Source organism: Saimiri boliviensis, chromosome 10 (genome assembly GCF_048565385.1).
Source record: "Saimiri boliviensis isolate mSaiBol1 chromosome 10, mSaiBol1.pri, whole genome shotgun sequence".
In the NCBI taxonomy this organism is placed as follows: Eukaryota; Metazoa; Chordata; class Mammalia; order Primates; family Cebidae; genus Saimiri; species Saimiri boliviensis.
In genome coordinates this window covers 103,769,376-103,794,121 of record NC_133458.1, presented here as the reverse complement: position 1 = coordinate 103,794,121, position 24,746 = coordinate 103,769,376, and the positions used below count along the sequence as shown (strand labels likewise).

General features: G+C 38.7%; 1 protein-coding gene across 7 annotated transcripts in view; it reads left to right on the top strand.

Moving 5' to 3' along the window:
* Positions 1–24,160, top strand: part of VSTM2A (V-set and transmembrane domain containing 2A) — a 31,570-nt gene extending 7,410 nt beyond the window's left edge. For 2 of the 7 annotated variants that reach the window (XM_074379669.1, XM_074379668.1), the window contains 2 exons: positions 2,582–2,918; positions 7,178–21,318. In XM_074379669.1, coding sequence (XP_074235770.1) covers positions 2,582–2,918; positions 7,178–7,326 — 486 coding nt within the window. In that variant the 3' untranslated portion in view covers positions 7,327–21,318. The other 5 variants (XM_039462162.2, XM_039462161.2, XM_039462165.2 and 2 more) reach the window with 5 other exon arrangements.
* The last annotated feature ends 586 nt before the right edge of the window (positions 24,161–24,746 follow it).

The window sequence follows — 24,746 nt, the reverse complement described above, 5'->3', positions numbered from 1 at the left end:
AAGCATCCAACAGGATACGGAAATAGTGATGAAATTAAGCAACTCGATTTTGAATGTCATTTTAACGCACGGCATGCATTTCCAGTGCTGTTATTCAAGATCATATGAACATAATGCAATATAAATGTAAAACCATATTACAGGACCCACTGACCTACTGAAATGTAAACTGACAGTTCTGCTCTATTGCTTGTTACTTTTACTGTGTTTTTTAAAAAAGAAAATCTCTAAAAATACAAAAAATTAGCTGGGCATGGTGGCGCTTGCCTGTAATCCCAGCTACTCAGGAGGCTGAGGCAGGAGAATTGCCTGAACCCAGGAGGCGGAGGTTGCGGTGAGCGGAGATCGCGCCATTGCACTCCAGCCAGGGTAACAAGAGCGAAACTCAGCCCAAAAAAAAAAAAAAAAAAAAAAAAAATCTTATTTTTTTGCTATACCTCAAGCGAAGCCACACAGCCTCAGTTAATATTAGTAATACTGCATCATTTGTTAAACAGAAACGAAACACGTATGAAATACAATGAAATACAAAAGGCGGAAATCTGCTAAGTGTAGACATACTAGTTACTTGTTTTTAGGAATCTAAAATCCCAATGACCGACATTTTAAAAGAAAATACATTTAAAGCTCTTACAAAAGCATAAAGTGGTAGATTGGAGTTGACATCATAACTAAAAATGTGCAAATATATTTACACAGAATCTGGTTCTGTGATCTAAATGTGTAATCTCAACATGGAAGAAATAATAACAAAGATGAAATATCAACCATAAACTCTGATTTATAACTCATAAAATTTCTGACTTTTTAGAATAATTATTCTCATACCACAGAAACTGTTGTTTTCCTACAATATTAGAAAAGCTTTATTGGTGAAATCTACCTTTCTTAAATATTTTACTTTTCACATCCATATATAATTAGATTTTTTGGTGACCATTCCACCTTCACCGTTCACCCATCTCCCTATCATTGAAAGACCGCTGACAAAAATAGCCTGACGCATCCTGACCTCTGGATGCATACAATGAGAAACATGATTCCACACACAGCTGTTGACAGTATTACCTATGGCAACAGTGCATAAAAGTTAATGAGTGGAAGAGAGTTCTAGACACAGACTGAGGCAGAAAGTAGTTTGCTCCCTGTTTATCCACTGTATCACCTTGAACATATGTTCTCAACCAGTAGTTACTAACTTTGAATTCCCAAGAGAGCTTTTATGAAATACTGATATAAGCTCTACCCTCTAGAAATGCAGACTTAATGTTTCTGCTTTACGCCACATGGCAGTATTTTCAATAGCATCCCAGATTATTCTAATGTACACTCAGTGTTGGAAATCACTGACCCAAACACCCAAGCCTCAGTTTACTCAACTATAAAATGGGATAATAAACTCTAACTACCTCAAACTTTATTAGGGGATTTAACCCAAAATAAACATGGAAGTGTTAGTTTCCATTGTTATGGTATTAGCGTATTTATATGTAATTTTATATACACATAAATACATATGGTTCAAATGTTGGAAATGATTTGTATATATACCTCTATATGTAAAAACAGATGAGTATCTCTCAGATTTTCCTAATAATTTATGGCGCTTTGAAAGGGTGGTGGTCATTAGCAGAAAAAATAACTTTTGGCCTCCTTCACTTCTTTTCTGTATCTTTCAAAATCAACCAAATTCTTGAATCCCAAATGTCTTATGAAACCGATCATGTCTCAGTTATGAAGAACATATGATTATGTCCCAAAGCTAACTGTTCTGATAAAGATGCTTCTATATCTAATCCATTATATAGAATATAAATCATATATTATGTCTAACATATATATCAGATATATGATCTTGTGGTTAATCTGAAAAACTTAGCAGCAATAAGAAAGCTAATTTCAGTTTTGAAAATCAAGCCAGTGTTTGATCGATGGCATCAAGTGCCTATAATGGCTTGGGATTTTGAGTAACAAGACTTCAGATGTGAAGCTGTACCCCCAGCCCTGCCACCCCATGACGAGAAGCAAGCCCACATCTAAAATTTAAGAGGAAGAATATTAATATCCAAGTGTCTTAACCGCACCTTTAGTGGTCATCCCAGTGTGGGAATACAAATGCATTCTCACTCCAACTTGTGACCAACAGAATAGTTTTGTGATGTCTCAGAGTTGAGGGGGTTGGTTTATAGACCACAGGGAAAAAAAGACGTTGTTTGACCTATAGAGTTGGCCTCAGTGGCTTGTGCCTCATTGAACTGAGTTAAGCAGGCAGAGGACTGCCAATCCCATGATGGAAAAATGACCGAGCAGCTCCTGGCAGTGGACCGCGGAGGCCGCAGGATGACCGAATCTGGCACTGGCTGCATTGAACTAATTAGCCCGAGTCTGCAAGTGCAGGGGTTGGTGGAATAGGGTGACTAAGGCCTTCAGATGTGACATTAAGAAAATATAAAGCTCCTTCACTATGGCTGAGGGGCTCCTAAGACCCTTCACCTTTCCAGTGTTAGCAAGTTCAGGGTGAAAAATGGGAACAAAAGCATTTGATGTGGCACTTCGTTTCTTTTCACCTGCGATTTTTCAGACAGTGAAAGTCCAAGGCAATGACATCTCCCACAAGCTTCAGATTTCCAAGGTGAGGAAAAAGGACGAGGGCTTATACGAGTGCCGGGTGACTGATGCCAACTACGGGGAGCTTCAGGAGCACAAGGCCCAGGCCTATCTCAAAGTCAACGCCAACAGCCATGCCCGCCGGATGCAGGCCTTCGAAGCCTCGCCCATGTGGCTGCAGGACACGAAGCCTCGCAAGAACGTCTCCGCAGCTGTGCCCAGCAGCATCCACGGCTCTGCCACCCAGCGAACGCACTCCACCTCCAGTCCTCAAGCGGTAGCCAAAATCCCCAAACAAAGTCCACAATCAGGTATGGAAACCCATTTTGAGCCTTTTATTTCACCACTCACAAACCCTCCGCAGAAAGGTCAGCCGTACGCAGTAGACAGATTTGTGAATGACGGTTTTTAAAATCAGAGACGTAGCTCAGGGCAGGTGATCGTGCGAGGTAAGCCCCGAGCCGGCAGCGATCCCCTCAGAGCTCAGAGCATGTAGGTGCGTCTGGTGAGTCCCCTGGTGGTGCTTCCTTTCCAGGGCATCTGAGAGCTGGACTCTGCTTTTTTTCCTTTCTGTATTTACACATTATAAGAACAATAAATCATGTAATGTTGGTTACATTACAAATGCATGTTCATTTTCTCTACAGATTTATGTATCGATAATGACCCAAATTAAGAGGCTTTCACTTAATCAAAATGTAAATGAGAGAGACATGCCATATCATGCATTTTCAGCGACCCACAGCTCTAAGCAGGACTATTCTCCAAGGGCTTTTGATTTTGAAGGAGAAACCCTCAGCTGCCTGAGATGACGATAATGGAAGGACGGAGTGGGGCTGGAAGGCAGTTAGTGGTGCAGAGATAAGGCGACTCCTGTGAATGCGCCTTCCAGGCCAATTTAGAAGCTTAGTCACAGGATTCTGAAGGCAGCTGTGCAAGTTAAAGCTGTTCTGAATGGCATTAATATATGCAGTCATTCAGCCAATGGAAACGCATGGACATTTTAACCTTGATATGGAATATGGGATAAAGACTTCTGGAATGAGCAGTGTCCTGCACAACCCCAAGGCCATCTGATTTCCTCAAACACATGGCATGGGATGAAGGGAACACAAACATACCTGCTTAATCCTTTTTTAGTTTTTTCCCTCTATATTTTATCATGAAGATGTATGGATGCCAACATCAGTAAGGGAAAATTATATTATTAATACTTAAGCTGTCTTCAGCCATTAAATTAAAACGTCTGATATTCACTAGGATTTCTGACATCTCATCTCGTATCGTCCCAGACAGACACACACACACACACACACACACACACACACACACACAACTCAGAAATCATCCTAATCAAATACATATACTTTATATATATTAAATATATATAAATACGTATGTCAAATGTATATATAAATATATATGAAGAAATACACATAGGTATGTATCGTTAAGTCCTTGCTTGTGAACAATGCTTTTAAAATATTGTATGCCAAGATAGGTGTTCTCTTAATACTTTACTTCCTAATGGACGTGATGTGTAGATGTGTAGGGAGGGCACTTGGATTAGGGTTCTCTAAGTTTGCCCTGCCTTATCATGTAGCTGAGCAACTCTCCTGACAAGCCGTGGTCATTGTAATTTACGTCAGTCTGATGAATAGATTGGCTTAGCCCCTCTGTGGAAGCCCAACGTGTGGATTTGTCTAATTTTTTTCTTTATGGTCTTTTCTGTTTCCCAAGTCAAAGGACAAAGGAATATAGCTGGAATACATGTGTGTGTGTATCAATACACACAAATACACAGGTATACGCTAAATGTAATGGTAACCAAATGATGGTTACAACTTTGTAACCATTATTTGAGAAAGATGTATTTAATGTCTTTGGAGTGATTTTCCCCTCTTTCTTCACATTATCACAAAAGAAGTTAGACACTACAGGCAAGATTATAGAGTAGCCTCGGCAGACAATTTACAACCTAATTTGCAAGAACTCCAAATCATGGAAATGCAATTATTATCCTGTGCAGACTGTTCCAAGTTCGATGTCATGATCTGTTCTGCAGAATAAAATCAGACAGATCACCTATTCCAAACGAAGAATTCCAAGGGTAGAGTGAAATGTTTTATCTCTTTCTAGAATATTTTGTTAGCTTTTGCAGTTCAATAATGCAATCTAAAGACATCTACTTGATTTTCTTATCTCTTAGCACTGTGATTAGTGCTAAATGATGAACTCTGGGTCTCTTCTAACAATTTTCAAATAAAAGTTACTGCTCTCATCCCATTGCCAGCCTTAGATACAAAATGGCTTTCCCTAGAGTTAAAGGTAGAAAGAGAGAAAAAAATGACTCATGAATTCTATATTCATGAAAAGTCCTGTTTAATAAGAATATCTGCTTACACCAAAGAGTAACCTGAAATATCTCAAAATATTTAATTTCAGTGTTTCCAACCAGTGAATACTGGATAATATTTTTATATACTTCTATCAACATTTTCTAACTTCTATTTCAGAGGCTGGGGCAGTCTAGCCACTCACTTGATTTGTGTGTAAGTTCCTATACTTGCACAATTATTATACATAATTCAGTATCGGGGGGGATATTTATATATTATATTCACTGTAATACCCACATTCTGATTTATGATTTTTGCCTTACAATTTTCCGATTTTATTCAAATAAAGCTTATTTTAATACCCACGCTTCATTTATCCATTCATTTATTCACCTTCCATCCCTCCCAGGAAGTCACATGTAGGCACAGGGACACAAACATGGAAGACACACTTCTCCTCAAAGAATTTGTATTTCAGTTTGCAAGAAAACAAAATCTTTGTACATTCTATTTATCATGCAACTTTATTTCATTATTCTATGAAAGGCAAGATGTGGTGAAGGCACAAAAACCAAAATCTCGCTTTTCCAAGCCAATGGCTTTCATCTTTTATTGTTTGTCACAAACAGGCATCCTTCATCCGTGGTATATGGGACACTGTCACATCAACCTCTGTCACAAAGAGCTGGCCTGTTGGGCCCTTTATTTTCATCATCATCTTTGACTTAGTTGACTAAATTATTTAGACCGAAACACTCACTTCTTCATTCATGCTATTTTTCTGTCAAAGAATTTCTGTTTCCACGAAGGAGAACATATTAGCTGAAAATAATTTCATGTAAAATCTTCAAGTTTCTATACAATTCATTTAAGCAGTTTTTCTAGAGCAGAGATTTACATCAATAGAAGAAGATGGGAAAGACAGTCTCTGGCCCATCTACCTATCACAAGATAAAGTTAACTGTTATTTAATATGGCTAGTCCCATACTTTTTCCAGATATTTTTCAGAAGTTTTTGAGCATGGGACTTCCCCTCCGTCTTGAAGTTGTTTCTTCTTTATCTTTATAAATCCTTAACTCATAAAATTATTTGAATTCTACCTCCATTTTGTAATCAACAATTAAAATATTGAAGCAAAACAGGCAAACAGACAAACAAAACTTGGCTTTTGAATACTCTCCAGTTTTGTGTACATGGCCAACTTAGATGACATCAAACCCACTCCCCTCTGCCCCCTCCCCTTTTTTTTTTGGCCGTATTTGCAAGAAGCTTAGAACGAGGAGATGCCAATAAATGGGATATATCAGGAAAGCAATACATGGAGTTAGAAGCAGAAAAAATGTTCTATAGATGTTCTGAGAATGTGAATTCCTGCTTTTCGCTGGAGGAGTCAGGGAGGGCACCCTGGAAGAAGGGGCTTGGAGGCTAGGGAGAGTTCATACAAGCAAATATGGTGAAGAAAGGCCTTTCCGAGAGGACGGTGTCTCCAAGTACAGCTGGCTGTGGAAGTCCCAGGATCTTGACCAGGATGCAGGGCTTTAGGTCCCTCTTCACAGATAGCACAGGACGCAGCGGCCCTCCACCATGCTCCCAAATGTCCCAATATACGAAGGCTTTCTCTACTTGCTTCTTCCTGTCTCATCTGGTGTCTCCAATCCTTCCAGAAGCCAAACGTTTCCTCCCCTCTGCCAGCCCTTCCTGTGTCCTCTCTGTCTTCATTTTTTCCTACCGACCCCTCCCCACCTTCCCAAGGGCACACAGAGCTACAAGCAGCTTCCTGCTCCTCCTCCCCGATCCTGGCCGTGGGTCGGCCCCTGCTGTGCAAAGCTGTGTGCTGGCTCCTCCAGGTCAATTGCCCAGGTCAGTCACACTCCCGAGGCTGTCATTAAGTCACTGGTGCCTCCTGCTTCTAGTTCTTCTTACATCGCGCCCTTCCCCATCTCTAGGCAGCCTTTCTCCCTTGATCGCTCCTTCCTGATACTCTTACCTCTCTTCTCTTTGCAGGCTGCTCCCTTATTTACTGGCTCCCAGCATTCCCGTCTCCTTTATTGGCCTCCCCCGCTAAATTCCTCTGTTAAGTATAGTTCTTTTCCTACTGTCGGCTCCCCGATCTTCTCATTCATTTCCATGGTTTTGACTGCTCAATTTTCTTCGAAAATTGTCCCATGCACCTTTGTACTTGTGCCTCATTTCCGTAGATCCAGACTCACGTTCACTCTTGTCCCCAAAGCATCTCCATGTATATCCGGTAAGAACTGCAGAGCAGTAAGGATGTCTGCACACTCGTCTCCATCCCGCCCATTGAAGCCTCTTTTCCTTCCCCTGAGCAAAGGCCGGCTGGCCTGCGACCACGCTGTGTATGTGCCCAATAAAGTATGAAGTGAGCTGTGCCAGTTCCAGACCGATCCTTTACTGAGGCTGAGACCTATCCTTAACAGCGCCCGCTGAGCCTTCCTGGAAGCCAGCCACCATGGAACAGAGCAGAAATGGTTACTATTTTCAAAGTGCCAACGTTAGTTTTCGCGGTCTGACTTCCAGCCTTGTTTCTTCTGAGTTCCTGATCGCGCTTAGTCCTTCCGTTTGGTATTGCCTGAATGTTTCCAGTTACTGTGTGACCTCTATGGCTTTGCCACCTTACTGAGTGAAGCCCAGCCAGGACCCTAGGTGTGCAAGCCAGGAAGCAGCCTTGGGCATCGGGTCACTCCAGGCTTCCTCCGGCGGCAGCTCCAGTGGCTGTCTCACTGCACTGCCCAGCTAAGCGCAGAAAACACACAGAACAGAGACAGAGGATGATCTGTCATTTTAAGGCACTGGGTTGTAGCGAGGTTTGCTTCGCGATTGATATCCAGATCAGACCCCTAATACTCAAAATATTGAAAACTGAATTTATCTTGGCTTTCTCGCCAGAAAAGAAACGTTCTTCCTGCTGTGTTCCCAAGCTCTTTTAACAGCGTCATCGTAGTCGTCCATCTTGAGGAAGCAGGGAAAATGTGCTCATCTCTTCCGCCAGTTGTCACACTGAATTGTCTTAGCAATGGTCTCCCTAAAACGTCCTGGAGAATCTGGGTCTTTTCTGTTCTAACCAATAACGGTTTCATTGCCAACACAGGCCCTCTTCACTGTGCTCATCTATTCCAATCACAATTTCTTGTTTCAACTCGAATGCAAAGGACAACAGAGCAGAAATGGTTACTATTTTCAAAGTGCCAACGTTAGTTTTCGCGGTCTGACTTCCAGCCTTGTTTCTTCTGAGTTCCTGATCTCACTTAGTCCTTCCGTTTGGTGTTGCCTGAATGTTTCCAGTTACTGTGTGACCTGTATGGCTTTGCAAATGCTGTTTCTTGTGTGTGAGTGTTTTCCTGTTTGCTAAGTTCCTACTCAAATGCAAACTTAAAGCTCTCTCCTGTTCTCTTAGTCAGAATTGGTTGTTTGCACATCAAATTCTCAGCAGTTTGTTTATACTTCCTTTGAATTGTATTGTTGTACTTTTAGTGCTCAAAGTCACACATGCTGGAACCTCTTACTCTCAAGCACACCAGGACCCTTGATCACCCTAACTATAACTTCTTGACTACAAATATTATAACTTGTATTTGCAATACTTTTATGTGCCCTAAACAAGTGGGACTCATGTTCTTATTATTTTTTTTATAATCATGTTTTCATAATTAGATAACTTTGCCACTGTTCTAGAACCGATCAAGACTCCCAAACAGTGTTTCTCAAAGTGACTACTGTATCTCCCTTTGCCAGACTCATCAGGGAACTTGTTAAAATTTCATATTCTGGGACTCCGCCCAGCGCCTACAGCATCAGCATACCTGAGTGGAGAACCAGAAATAAGCATGCTATGTTGCCAAAGTTAAAAGAATCATTAGCTTTTTAAAGTTTTGAGGGACTAAAAAAATTTTCTTCTTATCGTTTACTATGAGACATATATCTGTATGTGTATCTGCGTCATGCTGCAAAATACTTTTCTTTTTTTCTTTTTTTTTAATAGTCTGAATTGAGATATGTGAAGTGTAAAATATACAGCAGATTTTGAAAATGAGTTTAAATACTTTTCTTAGAGGCTCTGTTCTGTTGCTCTTACTGTTTCCAGTGTGGGGATGAACTTCTGCGAAGCTGTTCACTCCTGTGATCAGCAGCTGGGATTTGTAAGGAAAGTGGCCATGGCAAAGGTGGCATTTGTGTCTCCGTGAGTGAGGTCTGTAGTAGCTCAGTAGGAATGCTAATTCTCTGAACTCCGAAATACGATTCTTGTGCGTTCCCCGTGATGTGAACCTGACTGTCGAGAGGCAGCTGCTGCAAAAGCTGCCGGGAGCCCAGAGTGGCCATATTCAGCAGGATTGATCTTAGCACAGCACGTCAAAGCTGTGGGAAAGAGGGAGATGAGGGGCTGAGGGCCCTTTCAGGTAGATCGTCTCATTTAATATGTGGGTAAATGGTGCCCTGCTTTGAGGTAGAGTCAGTCATGGAATTCAGATCTTACTACTGATTTTCAATTAAACGATACAACTTGGCTGCTTACACAGGTGAAATTAATCTGATCATTGTAATTCCACTGTATAAACGGCAACGATGTAAATCAAGTGTCTGTGAATAAGATGAAAAATAGATTTGAGGCAATGATTTGGATAACACAGGCCAAGGAATCTGGAGGGCTATGTTTGAACCAGAATTATGTAGGTTAAGAGTCTATAGTGGTTAAGTGCTCCTGCAAACCATATTTAATTTTACTCATGGAAGTTCAGAAACTATTTGGGCTCATAATATCAAGGCCTCGCTGTAGGTTGGACGGGCTTTTCCATTCATAACTGGCCACACAAAGGCTTGCTTATGACTACTAGTTTCTCTGTAATTAAGGAGACATGAAACAGAATTTGCCAACGTTCTAAGCACTTGTCTCAAGTGATTCCGTGATATCTGTGACTTCAGGAAGCTACCAGAAGAGCAGCTTCCTGGATAGATGACCAAAGTGTTGAGAAATTGCTAGAAAGGCTTCACTCTGTTGGTCCTAATAATGCATATCCTAAAAGAGCAAGGAAGGGCAATAGCTCTTTCTTCCAAGGACCACTTCTGCCACTGATAGGATGGATCAGTATCTTCATCTGAGCGATGGAGGGGCGGAGATGAGCAGGGACACACTCCTCAGACCTTCTGCCTCTGCCTACTCATTGGTAGAGGCACTGCACACAGCAGTGGAGGAAGGCTGCTTCGCATCTCAGCCCCATCACTCATAGCACTGTATGTCTGGTTCCTCATTCCTTTCTTTCTTTTTTATTTTTTATTTTATTTTATTTTTGAGATGGAGTTTTGCTCTGTTGCCCAGGCTAGAGTTCAATGGTACAATCCCAGCTCACTACAACCTCCGCCTCCCGAGTTCAAGCAATTCTTCTGCCTCAGCCTCCCAAGTAGCTGGGATTACATGTGCACACCACCACGCCCAGCTAAGTTTTGTATTTTTAGTAGAGGCAGGGTTTCACTATGTTGGCCAGGCTGGTCTTGAACTCCTGACCTCAAGTGATCCACCCGCCTTAACCTCCCAAAACGTCGGGAATACCCGGCCTGTTTCCTCAATTCTTAAATGAGAACTATACTGCAATCCTAACAGGGTTTTGACAATTAAAAGAAGTTATCAACATGTGAAGACTGGCACTTAATAATGCCTCTGTAAATGGTGACGACTTGCTGTAATAAGATGACTATTATTGCATATGCTTAGATACAGTTATCAGCAATGAAATGGTTAGAGTTAATGGCCTTTACCACCTGGTTCTTCTAGGCAAATATTTTCTTTGCTGGATGTGAGGAAGTGATGGGTTAAGGAAGGAAGACTAGAGCCTCATTTCTGGCTTATGTTTTATGGTTTTTAATTTCAGAGCTTTCTTTTTTCTTCTGTCACAATGCCATCAATTGATGATAAATTTCCCTCTAAATAAGCACAACATATTAGCCAGCAGATGTCTTGTCCAAGGATCTAACTAGATCTTTATGGTAAAACATGATACAATTCCAAAGGATTTTTAAGAATTTAAATTGCAACCTGAATAACAGGTATTCTGAAGCCATGATTATACAAACCGGCTGTTCCTCTTAATTAAATTCAAGCTTTCAAAAATAGCATTCTGAGTTTTTCAAGTCACAAAGTAATTAGCAATACATCTGAAAACAGAAACAAGTTACTAGAATATCATTGCAAGCCTTAAAAAGAGGCAAAAATAAAATAGGAATATAAATCCATAATGAAAATGTCATCGTTTATGTTACCAGGTAGATATAGATTTGATTTCTAGACTTGCTATCTACTAGCTTGTTCCTTTGTGTGAGCTGCTCACAAAATCTCTCTGAACTTCAGAGTCTTATGTATAAAACTGATATGGTAATACTTATCTGCCAAGGGTCATTTTTAACATTAAATGGGATAATGGATTTCAAAAATCTAGCAGAATAAACCTAGCACGTGAGCGAGCTCAGCAATGCCTAGTTCTCTACCTCTTTACCTACCAGATAAGAAAATATGCTACTAAATAACATTTAAAAGGATAATGAAGAAACAGAAATATGAATAGAGATTAAAGATAATCAAACAAGCCTGGAAAGCCCTAAAATTATAATATCTAATGAATTAAAAATGTAATAATTAAAGAAAGATTTATTTAATAATGCTAAAAGGAGACATATGATTACCATTTACAACATGTATCCAAATCAACGCCAATGAAAGAGCGAAGCAGAAAAGAAAAATCAAATGTAGGAAAATTAGCATAAAATAAAATACTTGAGACTTTGAAGGTTAAAAGTTACAAAATAATTTGCAAGTCAAAATATTTTAACTATAATTTAAAAATTTTATTTAACTAAAATGTAACTAAAAAGTAAAGCATCAAACAAGGAAATATTTGTGTCTGCCACTTAGGAAAATAATAATTGTCAGTGTTTACACATGCTATGATTTTGTAACCCATTCCTAATCACTTAGCGATGTTAAAAGTGATCATATAATATGAATAGAATTAAGTTCAAAGTATAAACTTAGGTCAATCTTCTAAATAACCACAATACCAAAATAGAAAATATTTTGGGAATACTATTCAATCCTCAATAGGAGCAACAAGTAAAGATATAAAACATAATCATTTTTTTAAAAGGTTGGTAACAAGTAGTATAAATATGAAGACCATTAAAACACTTTGTTGAGAGAGTTTGGGTTTGAATAAATGAGTTACAATGCTATGTTTTTGGATGACCCATCTCAGAATTGCAAATATGTCAGGCTTTTCAGGAGTATTTACAGATTTGATGCAGTCCCAGTCAAAACCCCTTGTCATTTAAAAAGATTTTTGACAAATATAGCATTGGCAAAAATTTTCTAAATCAAGCCTCATAAAGGTTACAGTGAATCAGACATTCTGCTACATCGTCACCAGCATAGTGAATCAGTACTTCTCTTGTGAAGGAAAATGTGTCAGGGAAGAGTAGTCACAAGGCTTTAGATTGTGCAGCCCGTATATTCCTGAAATTATACTTCTGGGAGGTAATTCCAAGGACATCAAAGTCAATCATGAATTGCAATGCTTATTACAGAGTTTTTCATACACTTGGAAATACACAGACAACCAAAAGGAAAGTTACTAGTGAATGTGTTAAAGCATGCAGTGAACATTAAGCAGCTTGTAGAATCATGTTCTCAAAGAATGTTTAGTGACATTAGAAAGGACTCGGGACATAATATCACATGAAAAAATACAGGATACAAAACTTTAAAGTGAAAAAATATAGCCAACAGAACTTTAAATCAGTCTGAGCCATGTGCATAGAAAAATGAAAGAAAAAAATGAAAATGTACAGCAGAAGTTAATATAAGTTATGCTTTCTAATTTTTTATTGTTCTGCTTGTTTATTACATTTGTACAATGATAATGCATTACTGTTATGAACAGAAAAAGAAAATTTAAATTTTTTCCTATTAAATAATGGTTAACAGTTGTCTCATGCGAGAGAAAATAAATTAGCAAACACATAAAATATTTCAACAAATAAAGAGAAGTAAAATAAAATAATGATGTGTAACTATAGAGTTTATGACAAAATCTTAAAAACATCTACACATATACATACATGTACCTAAAGTACTGTTGTAAAATAGTGTATTCAGAAATTGCTAGTAGCACTGAAATCAGGAACATTGTATTTTATTGTATCTTATTTCCTGGAGGCTGAGTAGAGAATCTGACCATCAAGTTAGACTTGTTTTTCTAAGCAGATAGGTGTGATCTTAATGAATTTTTATTGATTAAATAAACACATACAAGTAAATAAATATCATGCAACCATTTTTCCTGTCAATGAGATAACTCCACACAACCTCCAATTCCAAGAGAGATGGAAGTGAGGAGCAGTGCGTTGTCATGGGCAGCATCACGGGAAATCAGGACACAGGACGATTTATAAACGAGAATGTTTTATTTAATGCGATTGCTTCAGAACAGACGCTGAGAGAGCATTTTTGCATGAATTCAGAATCCTATAGGTATAAAACATACCTGATTATAGGTGAAACAGTGCTTGAATAAAGGCAAATAGTGAAATCTAGGAGTTTCTTATTCCTGACTTATTCCATGAAGCTGACAAATATGAAGCTGTAGAGAAAATTTAAAAGACGAATTTAAATGAAGCAATTGTATTATCATCTTCACAGACAAACATTTTAATGAAGTTAAATAATGCAGTGAGATACTTCAAATTTTAAAATGTAAAGGTATCAAGCCCTGCAGTGAAGGGCCCTGTTTTGAGATCAGTGCTTTTCTTGATTGATTTTGATGGCTTCTCTCACAGCCACACCCTGAGGAGCTTGTTCTTCAGCCATGTATATAATCTTTTATCTTTAATTTTTCTGATTAAACAAATTCTTATGCTATGAAGGCAATTTTCTAACTTCTAGCATTGTAAATAGTTAATTCGAAAATTCCTACATTTAGGGGATTAAGCAGTAGAATCACAACCACTAATTAGAAAAAAAAAAAAAAAAAACTTTAGAATTTAAAAGCTTACTCTGTTTCAAAGTATCGGAAAATATTGTAAGGGTTGTGAAGATAGGAATCCTGTCTTGATACTTTGAGTGTTACTGCAGCAGCTCGCATTGCCTTTAGCATGTACTTTGAGTTAACTGTTTAGGGCTAGAAAATTACATTTTGATTTATGAATAGTGAGAAGCACTTCTGAAGATAATACCACTGCTAAGAATATACATGAATTTTAATGTAATTTAGTGAACCTTTAAGAAAACAACGTCAGAGTCAGAAAAAATTAAAAAACAGCCCTTGGACCATCCTTCATTGTATACTAGTGATGATAATTTATGTAAAATAACATTTAATGACAAATTATGCCTGGAAAGTTTGATGAACAAATCCCAGCAGTGACTTACTTCTGTCCTTTTATTTGTATATCTTGATAAATGAGATACGAATTTTTAAAGTCTTGCTTCAAATATTTCTAATTACTTAATGCTGATAGCCAAGAAGATAACTTCTGCTAATGGAGATAATTAATAAAGCATTCTAATTCAGAAAATGTGAAATAGCTAGATTAAGGAAAAGGATACAGCCACTGGCTCAAACTTGGAAAAAATACGGGTAAAATCTTAAGACATTTTTCTTGTGTTAAGACAGGTGTGTCTTTTGAAGCATATAGTTGATGATTTTGTAGGTCCTGTTGACATTAGGTCCTCCAATAATTCCATCCTCAAAGTCAGACATTCATGAGCCATAAAATCCCGTTTTTAGTATTTATATTTATAAATCATGGCTATGTCTTTATTTTTCACTTTACATAAGAAGATAGGTGTCTTTCCTTCTCTTTCGTTTTTTACTTTTTCACTCTGAGTTCCTCCGTTGCCATTTCTTTAAAAATATGAGCTGTTTTGCCTGCTTTGATGAGAGGTTTCTCTCTGACAGTATTGGCGACGGGAGTCTATAGCAACGTGCAAAGAGGGTGTGGGTGAGGAGAGATACTTCTTTATTTCACCAACTGCTGAGCGATTTCTCAGACGTTCAGCCAAACCTTCCCCTGTTTTCTCATCTCACGAGTTATGCAAACGCTTTTTTCTGCCCTTTTCAGTTAGTAGTCAATAATCCTAGCTGCGTGCCCTTCTGTTGGCCTCCTAATTCAGGGCAAGCTGTCCTCACTGCGGCGGGGAAGGGCTCTGGGGGCACAGTCACTGAAAGGACGCCAGCACACGTGGATGCCAATTGTCTCTGTTACATTCCCGTATTTGAATGCACTTTCTGAAACCCTTAGTCAAATTCAGCACCATTCATGATCAGGGCAACAAAACCACATGTGAAATCCCTAATGTGGAATTTGTGATCATTCAAATAAATCCTGGATTAATAACTACCTATGCACGATGAATAAAGAGAATGCTAATGAATAATGAAAGCAGACAGGCAGGAAGCATTTTTAAACTCTGTGACTGAATAGTTTCAAGCATTTTACCAACATTTGTTTATATGCCAGTAAATGTAGTGTTAATTACAAATCATTCTTATTTATGCATTAAAGCAGTTGTTAAATATCTGTGGTATTCGAATTTCATTGTTGGAAAGCATTCTTTTTGCTTTTCCACCAATTTATATTCTTCTCCTTACATTTTGCCAAAGCCATTCATATTGCTATATATTTTTAATAAGCAGAATTGGGAAAGTATACAGTTTTCAGATACGAAGACTTGCCAGATTAAATTATGATACAAATCTATTTGTACCATCTGAGCTCTAGAGTCAAACAGAGACCGGATTTGAGTCTCAGCTTCACCACCTACTAGTTGAATAAACTCCCACAAGTTACATAATCCATAAGCCCCTTCGGTTTCAGTTTCTTCTCAGTAAAACGATTATGGTTACCTCTTGGGATCATAGCCAAAGGTCAAGAAATCATAGGTGTTAAAAATTCTTAGCAGTTCTATCATAACCATCCTCTCATCTGCACAGATCAGTTCTCGCTCAGCTGGGGGTGCTACCACGAAAATGTGCTCTTTTCAAATGTGCTGTGGCCCCGGCAGGAGGAAGGCGGTGATGTTGCTTACACGTGTCCGCTCTTCAGTAGCTGTGGAGGTAGAAAGGCCCAACAGCTGCAGAGCAGGGTTCTAAGCAAGAGGGGAGTCAGAAAGGGCCTCCGGTGAATGGAGTGGCAGACATGCGCCCTGTCCTGTAGACCTACGTTCATGGACAAGCCCACTCTCCCTTCGCTACAGTAAAAGCCCTCACAACTGGAACAGACCCGTAAATTTGCTGACTAAAGGAAAGCAAGAAAGGAAATTTAAACGGCTGCTGCCAGCGTGCTGGGGCACATTAAATAGGGAATTTATGTATTAGGTCAAAGTGAAGCACATTCCTTTTAAAAAACAGATTTCTGGAAGAAATTGGCACCGGACACATAAGCATTCTAATAAAAAGATACTCTTTGCAAAAAATCATGGGATAAAATCATTCTATTATTTGCCCTTTCCCCTTAAATAGTGATTTAGTATGTGCAAACTTGAATAAAAATTGCATTAGAAGCTAGCTCAGTCTTTCTCACCCAGCAATTTTCATTTCTGAAGCTGACATCTGTAATAAAAGAGAAATATGTTGAAGGGGCCTGTCTGCTCGAAGAGCTGTAATGGACACTCAGTTCTTCATAAGCTGGACTTGTTCACAGAAGGAAAAGTACCTGACTGTTGGTACTTTTACTCTTGGAGAACTTCCATTTTTAGGTGTGTTGCTGTGAGCCTTACTAATACTCACTTTTATAAAATGAGGATTCTGGACTCAGACCTTGCAGCCACAGTGAGGTTGTGGGTGAGGGAGAAAATGTTTTGTTTTTTGTTTTTTGTTTTTCTTTTTTCTTGCGCCTTTTGATTCCATTAGATGCGCAAACAGAAAGAGAAAGAAGAGAAAAAGCGATCAGGTATCATGCCTAACGCTGCATACTGATGCCCTGGAAATGTTGAACGTGCCCCATGTCCAAGCCAACTGGACTTGTATTTACATAGAACATTAACCCATCAGAAAATGCTCAAAGCCAAGAGAAAGTGGATATTTGGAGCTGGTCAGATGCACTTGGAATTAAGTTGTTTATTTAGTTTTCTCCACTCTGCACCTTGAATTAAATACCCCGTCCTCCCCTGGGATCCTTTCTAGAGCCCAGAGCTCCGGTTCTCATTCCCTGCCTGTCACAAAACTGTTGATGGCACTTTGACCCATCAACCTCGCCTTTCTTGGGCCCAGACTACCAAATTTGAATAAAACGCTTGGAAAAGAGGTTTTTGGAAAGAAGAAGGAATGTTAGAGTAATATTCAAGCCAGGTAGTAAATGAATATTTAAATGAATTCAGAGGAACCTTTGTAAGCTGTCAAAGTCTATGCTATGAAAACTTCAAAATACTGTTTTAGCATAAGACATTTGGTGCATTCCAAAGAATAAACGAGTTTTACGTTTTATTAATGTTTAGAAAAACCAAGAGCCTGATAGTGTTTTCATATCCAATATTTATCAGTTCAGCGTTGGGGAAAAAGGTTTTACATCACGTATGAAGTATGTTATATGATATGAACTATGTTGTGTGCGCTGCACTTCCTCTGAAAAGATGAGTATACATTCAAATGATAGCTGCACACCTCGATTTAACAAATGCGAGGTATTGGAGCCAGGTTGCTTGCCTGGGGGGAGAGGGGGGTTCAGAAAGCGGCAGATCTCTGCTTGGTGCCAGTGGATTCCGTTGCTGTTTCTTCATTTCTGTGTCTTTACGTCACTCCCTGTGAGGATGAGTCACTTCACGCTGCTGGGTGACATGTTCCTGATCTGCATATTTGCCACACAGGGTTGTTGCGGGGATTAACTAAGTGCCTACTGCATGTTGCCGGGCACCAATAGTGTCAGTCGTTGCGGAGGGCACGGTGTGGGCACACAGAGGGAGGTGGCACTGGTCAGCCTGGTGACTGCGAGACGCAGGGAAGAAATGGTGGCACGGACGGAGGTGTGAACTGAAAAGGAGGGAGCGGGGCGCTTCCACGTGGCGGACACAGGAGAGGGGCACGGAGGGGTGGGAGGCGCGGGCACGGGAGCTGGTGCTGCAGACTCTGCTCCGGAAGCGGCGGTGGTGCCAAGCAGGCCCTGGCCTCTCCAGGCAGTGGCCCTCTCTGGCTGGCACCAGGTGGTCGGCTGGAGGGGAGGACGGGCGCTGTGTCCGCCCGGCTGCGGAGGCTGCCAAGGGCTCAGCTACTGTGCTTGGATTGCTTTAACGTTGCTTCCTTTTTGTAATGAAATGGATGGAATGTCTGTTATTCTCTGAAATCATAGCAACAGTGAAATTCACTTCTAGAAGGCTTTTTCATGTTTCCCCTTGGCCGGGCTTTCATTTGCCACAGTCTCTCGAGAAACGCTTGCCTGCTGCATCGCAGGGGAGGCGAGACCCACACCACAGCTGCGTGGGGAAGAGAAAGGGTGAGAAATGGAAGCCAAGCTTCTGCCCCGCTTAGACTCCTAAGACTTCTTAGACACTCCCGTTTACAAAATGGAGAAAACACCTCCTAGACTCGCGAGAGCGCTATGAAAATCTTTAAGCACAAAACCGAAGCCAGTGAAAGGTGTCATGATTAAATAGATGTCGAAGGATGTCATGAAGTGGCATTCTGTGTCCAAGAGAAACCTCTACGTTCTATTAGGCCCCTCTTCATCTAGGCCTGCTGCCTGTACATTTTCTTCACATAATTTAGATAATAGCATCTTCCTTTCTTCTTCACAGAGTCTTTTGTCTTGGGGGTAAAGTTTTAAAACTCCCGAGACCTTATTTTACACATTGAAAGTAATTTTTAAAATTGCAAAAATAATTTTACTCCTTGCTTTTAATGAGATAATAACATAATCAGTGAGATAAGATACAAATACGATGAATTACACACCATGTAGGCCTGGTAAAGAGCCTAGCAAAAGAAAATACTGCTGAAGTTCAGAGGAGAGGGAGATTGCAACTAGCTGCTAGGAACAGATAAATGGACTGGCAATTATCTGAGGACAATTGTTGCTTATATGTGTGATTGTATTAAGGGAATAACAGGTTACTCCGTTTGGCCTCAGCAGAGAACACAAGAAACCAAATAAAGCAAAATAAGAAATCCTATCACAACCCGATACTGGCATACTAATATGACAAAAGTAAAACAACTCGACGCGGTTATTATGCTCGTTTGAGGACTAATGGGGAAAAAGTATCTCATTTAAGGTCGCAAAGTGAGTGGTAGCAGAGGAAATCAGAACTCAGGGATCCTGACGGCAATCCCAGCTCTTGAGTATTTTACAAAATCAAGCATTTCTACCTGTAAAATGAGCCCAGAGTAGCCAAGGTGGACTTGTTACATCAAAGTTAATATTTCCGTACAATAAACCACACAGCCTGTTTGCTAAGGAGTAATGCCATTATGCAATTAGTATAAATCCGAATGAAAATGACGATGATGATTATCTGTTAAAATTACACAGGGGAAATTATAGCATTTTAGATTCTCAGATTTCACTTCTAAAAGTCTTTAGGCCTGCAAAGATAAAGAAGTACCTATCTTTTTATTCAAGACATAAATAAAAAACAGAAAGGAGAGAAACGATCAGTGATTTGATGACAATACAGATTTGCTTTAGAATTTACTATACAGGAAAAATCTTTGTAATTTTTTTCTGGCAAAATAAATTGTATTTAATTAAAAATATGCTAGCAAATGCATGCACCTAGAGTGGCTGAATGATTACAATCTGAAAACAAAAGTACCATTCCGCAATAGTCTATTACATATCTGATGGAAGTTCAAAATTGAAGTAGCCTCAAAGTATTCTTTACACTGTGTAATTGGGTTTCTTTTCAGTTACAATATTCACGTCAATTACACTTTAACTTGCACATGCTGGATATAGTATGATAGGGAATCCTGGGTCAAAATGAAGCAGCTGATTCTTTAATATCTCATTGGGCTAATGGGGTTGGGCCTGTCCTATGAAAGGTTGATTAATTAAGAAAGGGGCGACATAAATTATGGTGCAATTTCAACAAACCCAAGCCAATCTGACATGCCCATGCTGAAAAGAAAACCATTATTTCACACAATACTTTTTAAAGAGTGAATCATTTTACCAAGTTGTATTAGCATTTTAAAACTTATATTTCATACCAGACATACTTTGTGTGAAATCAAGGACTATTGCCTGTATAGGGAAGCATTTAATAATTTATTTTTCTTTCTTTTATTTCACCAAATGAATCCCTGTCAAAGAATTTCTCTTCAAAAGATAGTGAGAACACGTGTTTAATTTTGGAAAGCTCTGATGTTAGTGGTTCTACATAGAGTGGGTGCATTTTCCTTGCATGATCTCTGTACTGAGAACTACACGTGGACTGAACTATCACTTCTGCATTTTTTTGAAACTTGTCACCCACGTTGAATAGAGGATCACTCTACAGAGCCCCATTACTAACCTCTGGGTCTTCTTTCGGTCACTAGGTTTCTGTGAGGCAATACTCTATTTTGGTAAATATATATAGCCCACCTACCAGTAAGGCAAAGTAACCTAGCAGAAATAAAGTCATGTAAGTTTATTAAATGGCTACCTTGGAAGAGCTGAATATTTATGCTACATATAGTGACTTTTAGAGAACAGGGAATTCTGCCACAATTTTTGTCATTGTCAATGTGGACCCAAACATGATTTAGGTGAAGTATTCAAAAGGTTACATTTTCCCACACTTACCCCCTTCAAACACATTTAAGCTTTCTCCTGTTAAAAATGACAGAAGAAAATGCTTTGATCCTCATCACATTTTTGTTCTTTACTGATAAAGGTACATAGTATGTCAATGGTAGCTAGCAGCTTATTGAATAAAGTCTATGAAGAAAAAAATGCAAAACTCAGTTTATTCCCTGAGATAGTCTTGGAGCTCTTTCAGGAGTTTCCAGTGGCACTAACTGTCTCCCAGATTTCAAGGATTAGAGAAAAAAAAAAAAAACAAAAAAAACAAAAAAAAACACCTCACTCTAAAAGTAAATGCCCAAATGCACCCACCCTCGACCAAGCTCCCTCCTCATTGATGAGCCTGCTGTTTTCAGGCTGTGTCATGTCCCCTGTGGATTTATGGTCATGCAGTAGGAAAAACAGGGATGTGTTTTTAGGTACCAATGTAGGAAGAAGCAGATGACTTTAGGAAATGATCCTCAAGGAATTACTTGGGGGAAAAGTATCTGGACTTAGCCCTCTCAGTGTTCCCAGCCGTGGGATAGCATTGTTTGAAAACAGACAAAACAACACCAACTTCCTGGGACTGAAATCCTTTGTATGTGTTGTTGTTTGCAGTGCATGCCAAGACATTCATGAGCACCAGAGCCAAGCTGGCGAGCTAATTAAATATATATGTGTATGTGTTTAAAACAGCCTAATAAGGAGCGTTGGAAATCTTCAAGATGAGCGAATATCTTATAACTTCTTCCGCAGGTGCGAGGATAGCTACAAGCCATGGACTTTCTGTCCTGCTTCTTGTTTGTGGCTTTGTGAAGGGTGCTTTGCTTTAATCTAAAGTGCTGACTTTTTTCCAATATCACTTTCTCTTCTTAAAGCAAAGAGCAAATGGCCTGTAAAATCTACGGAGCGGACAGCAAAGTTGACCCTAAACTCCAAGCACCACCCTGCACCCACTGTACTCTAATTCACTACACAAGGAGCGCCTGCTTCGGAAGCATAAATGAAGAGGCTATCGCACGCTTTGTTGATCACATTTTCTTTGGCAAAACACTGATCTTTTATTTTAAGAGAATTAGTGTGAAGTGATAGGACATTTTGTAATAGCAAGATCTATTTTTTTCCCTTTTCTTTCGGCGACTAGAGTCACTCACTGACTGCTCAAGGGTTGGCCTGAATGTCATCGGGATAGGGAATATTTACTATGGATACCACTGATTTCCTACTAAAGGACCCAGTAGCTTCAGGAAGCAAAGAGAGATCAAAAGGCTACATCATCAAACAAAACCCCCTTTCAGGGGCAAGAACAAAACTATCAACACTGCAAGTCAACAGGAAGGACATTACTTTAAATAAGGAATGACACGAGAAAGAATTTTTTTTTGTTTGTTTTCCACTTTTTTCTTGGATTTTTCTTCTTTTTCTTGATTACAGTTCTTATTCAATGGTGGCAAAGTGCTGGTTATGGCCAATCTCCATCAATCCTAGGAGGTTTATAGAAATACATTTTGAGTGTTCTATATTTCAATGTATTTTAATTCATTTTGCAATTCCTGTATATGCAAATCTGACAAATTCTGTAAATTGCTTATAGTATCTGTGCTATAACTTCAAAGTAGATGTACTGCGACCCTCATGCAAGCTGATTTTTATCATTATATATATAAATATATACTTAAGAATATCTATGTGTTGGGCCACTGACCAACTTATTTTGACAAAGCATTTGTTTTCCGTTGATGATTCATATACTGCGTGGATTTTGTAACACATTGGTTCACTTCCACAGGTCTGACAGCTGCAGACGACCTCTGTTGTCCTCTGCTTCATTCTGGAAAGTGCGTATTCAAAACTGTATCAGTCTGAATTAATTTTGCTATGTCTGTGCTAAGTTGGAATTTGCTGTGTTCCTTTATACATGGTGTTTACTGAGGTTTGAGAGTCTCTTGACTCTGAAGAATGTACACTCGCTGGTGTTGACAGCTGTTTCTGTATTATTATCATTATTACTCTTGTCGAAAAGAAATGTTGCTTCTAGAAAATTTGTCTTCGAGGTGAATGTGGGGGAGGTGAAGCACTCACCGTAATTCCCTAAATTCGTGTTAGAGCATCTCTTGCTTTGGCTAAAAACGCTGCTTCCTTTGACCTTTATGAAATTCCGTACCTTTGTCATTCTGTTCTTTGCTGCTAATTATATTTTAATGTCTCCTAATTAAAAATTAAAATTTGGTTGTTGGCTAAATACAATACGCAAAAGACGGCGGCAGGTCCTCAACTACAGAAGATTAATGTGTTCAGTTTTCACTGGTTAAGTGAATTATAATTTTAAATATTCCATTTTTATTTTTGGCTTTATGATAATTCAGACTATTTTATTTTGAACCTGTTTTCTACTCTGGAAAAGAAAGATAGGCAGAACTCTTAAAGTGTTCCCTGTACATTATGGAATAGATACAGCTTGAGAGATAAATGACCTAAGTTTTCCTTCCAGAGAGATTCTTCCATTTTCTCTCATTACAAAACCCGAAGAACAGCCACGTGGGGCCATCAGCTCCCAGCCTAAGGTCCTAGAACCCGAAGCTTGAAGGCAGTCAGTACCTCTGCTTTTCAAAGGTAAATGCATTCATTTTCTCTGATTCAGTTATAAGCAAGTGTATATTTTCATAATATTCCTGACATTACCTGAGGAATAATATTTCATGCTAAATCTTTTATTGCCATTTTTCTCATTCAATTGGTTTACTATTTCACTTTAATGAGAAAAATATAATAAAGGTTTTGATTGCGCTATTTTATTAACCTAGAAATGTATTTTCTTTCAAAGCCTAATACTTAAAAATGCATAAAGTGATGGTAAGATAAACATCATCTATTAAGTTTATCTGAGGCTTAAAATCTGCATTCATTAAAGCGTAAGTAAGTATACTGTTTTAAATTCAGTCAAGTTGGGAAAAATCTACACGTGATGTAATTTGACTCAAAATTTTGGTCATGAGATTGGCCATTACTAAAGCAACACAGACTTGTACCTGTATCAGCGAGGTTTACCATGCTCATAATCAAAGATGTATGCTTGTTCGGGATGAACTTACTAGGATCATTCTCTCAGTGTCCAAAATAGTGAAGATTTATCTGTCACTGTGCCACCAAGAGTCCAACTCACTGGCCACTTTGAGAAAGAACATGGTGCATGATTTGCCTCAAACTGAAGAAGTTGATATAGAACCTTAAAAATGGGAACAGAAACTAAAACAAATTAAGGAGCCCTTTCAGAGATTTTAACCTTACTTTTCGTCTCTAGAACTGTAACTTTGTAAATAAACATGACTATGAATATGAATAAAGATTTAACAATAAGTGATCAGACATTCTCAAACCTTGTTTCCAAGGTTATATAATGTTTATCATAAGAGAGAATCCTAAAATATTAAAATTGTTTACTTGAATTTAAGTTGAATGATTTTGTTCTTTCTTAAAGACTTAAAAATTGCTTGTAAATGAAAACACATGAGGGTAAAATATAAAAAGATAAAAATTTTTTAAAGCAGAAGCTGCTAATTGGGGTTCGTAAATAAGCTTTGTGGAGTTCATGAACTCACTGAAATTCTATGTATATTTCTGCATATCTATTTTATGGAGATGGTCCTACATATGGCCAATCAATTCATTGATTCTAAGTGATTTTATTATAATTTCTGGACTAAAAGAAGATTGTTTAGATGATTTTGAGCACCTAAGAAGACCTGATAATTATAATTTCGAACTGGTTTGCCTTAACGTTCTTGAATATAATTTAAGAAGGTACACATGTGGGTGCTTGTGGGGGCGGGTCAAAGAAAACACATTTTTAAGTTCCGAAAAAAAAAAAATGGTCGCAATTTGATATAAACAGCATGGACTAATGATATCAGATGATGTTGGTTGAATTTTCAGGACTAGTAATGGAATTTTGCAATGGATACATAGATTCCATTCGAAGAAGTGGTTCTATTATTTATCCTATATTTTTTTAAAGCGAAAATATTAAACATAACTTA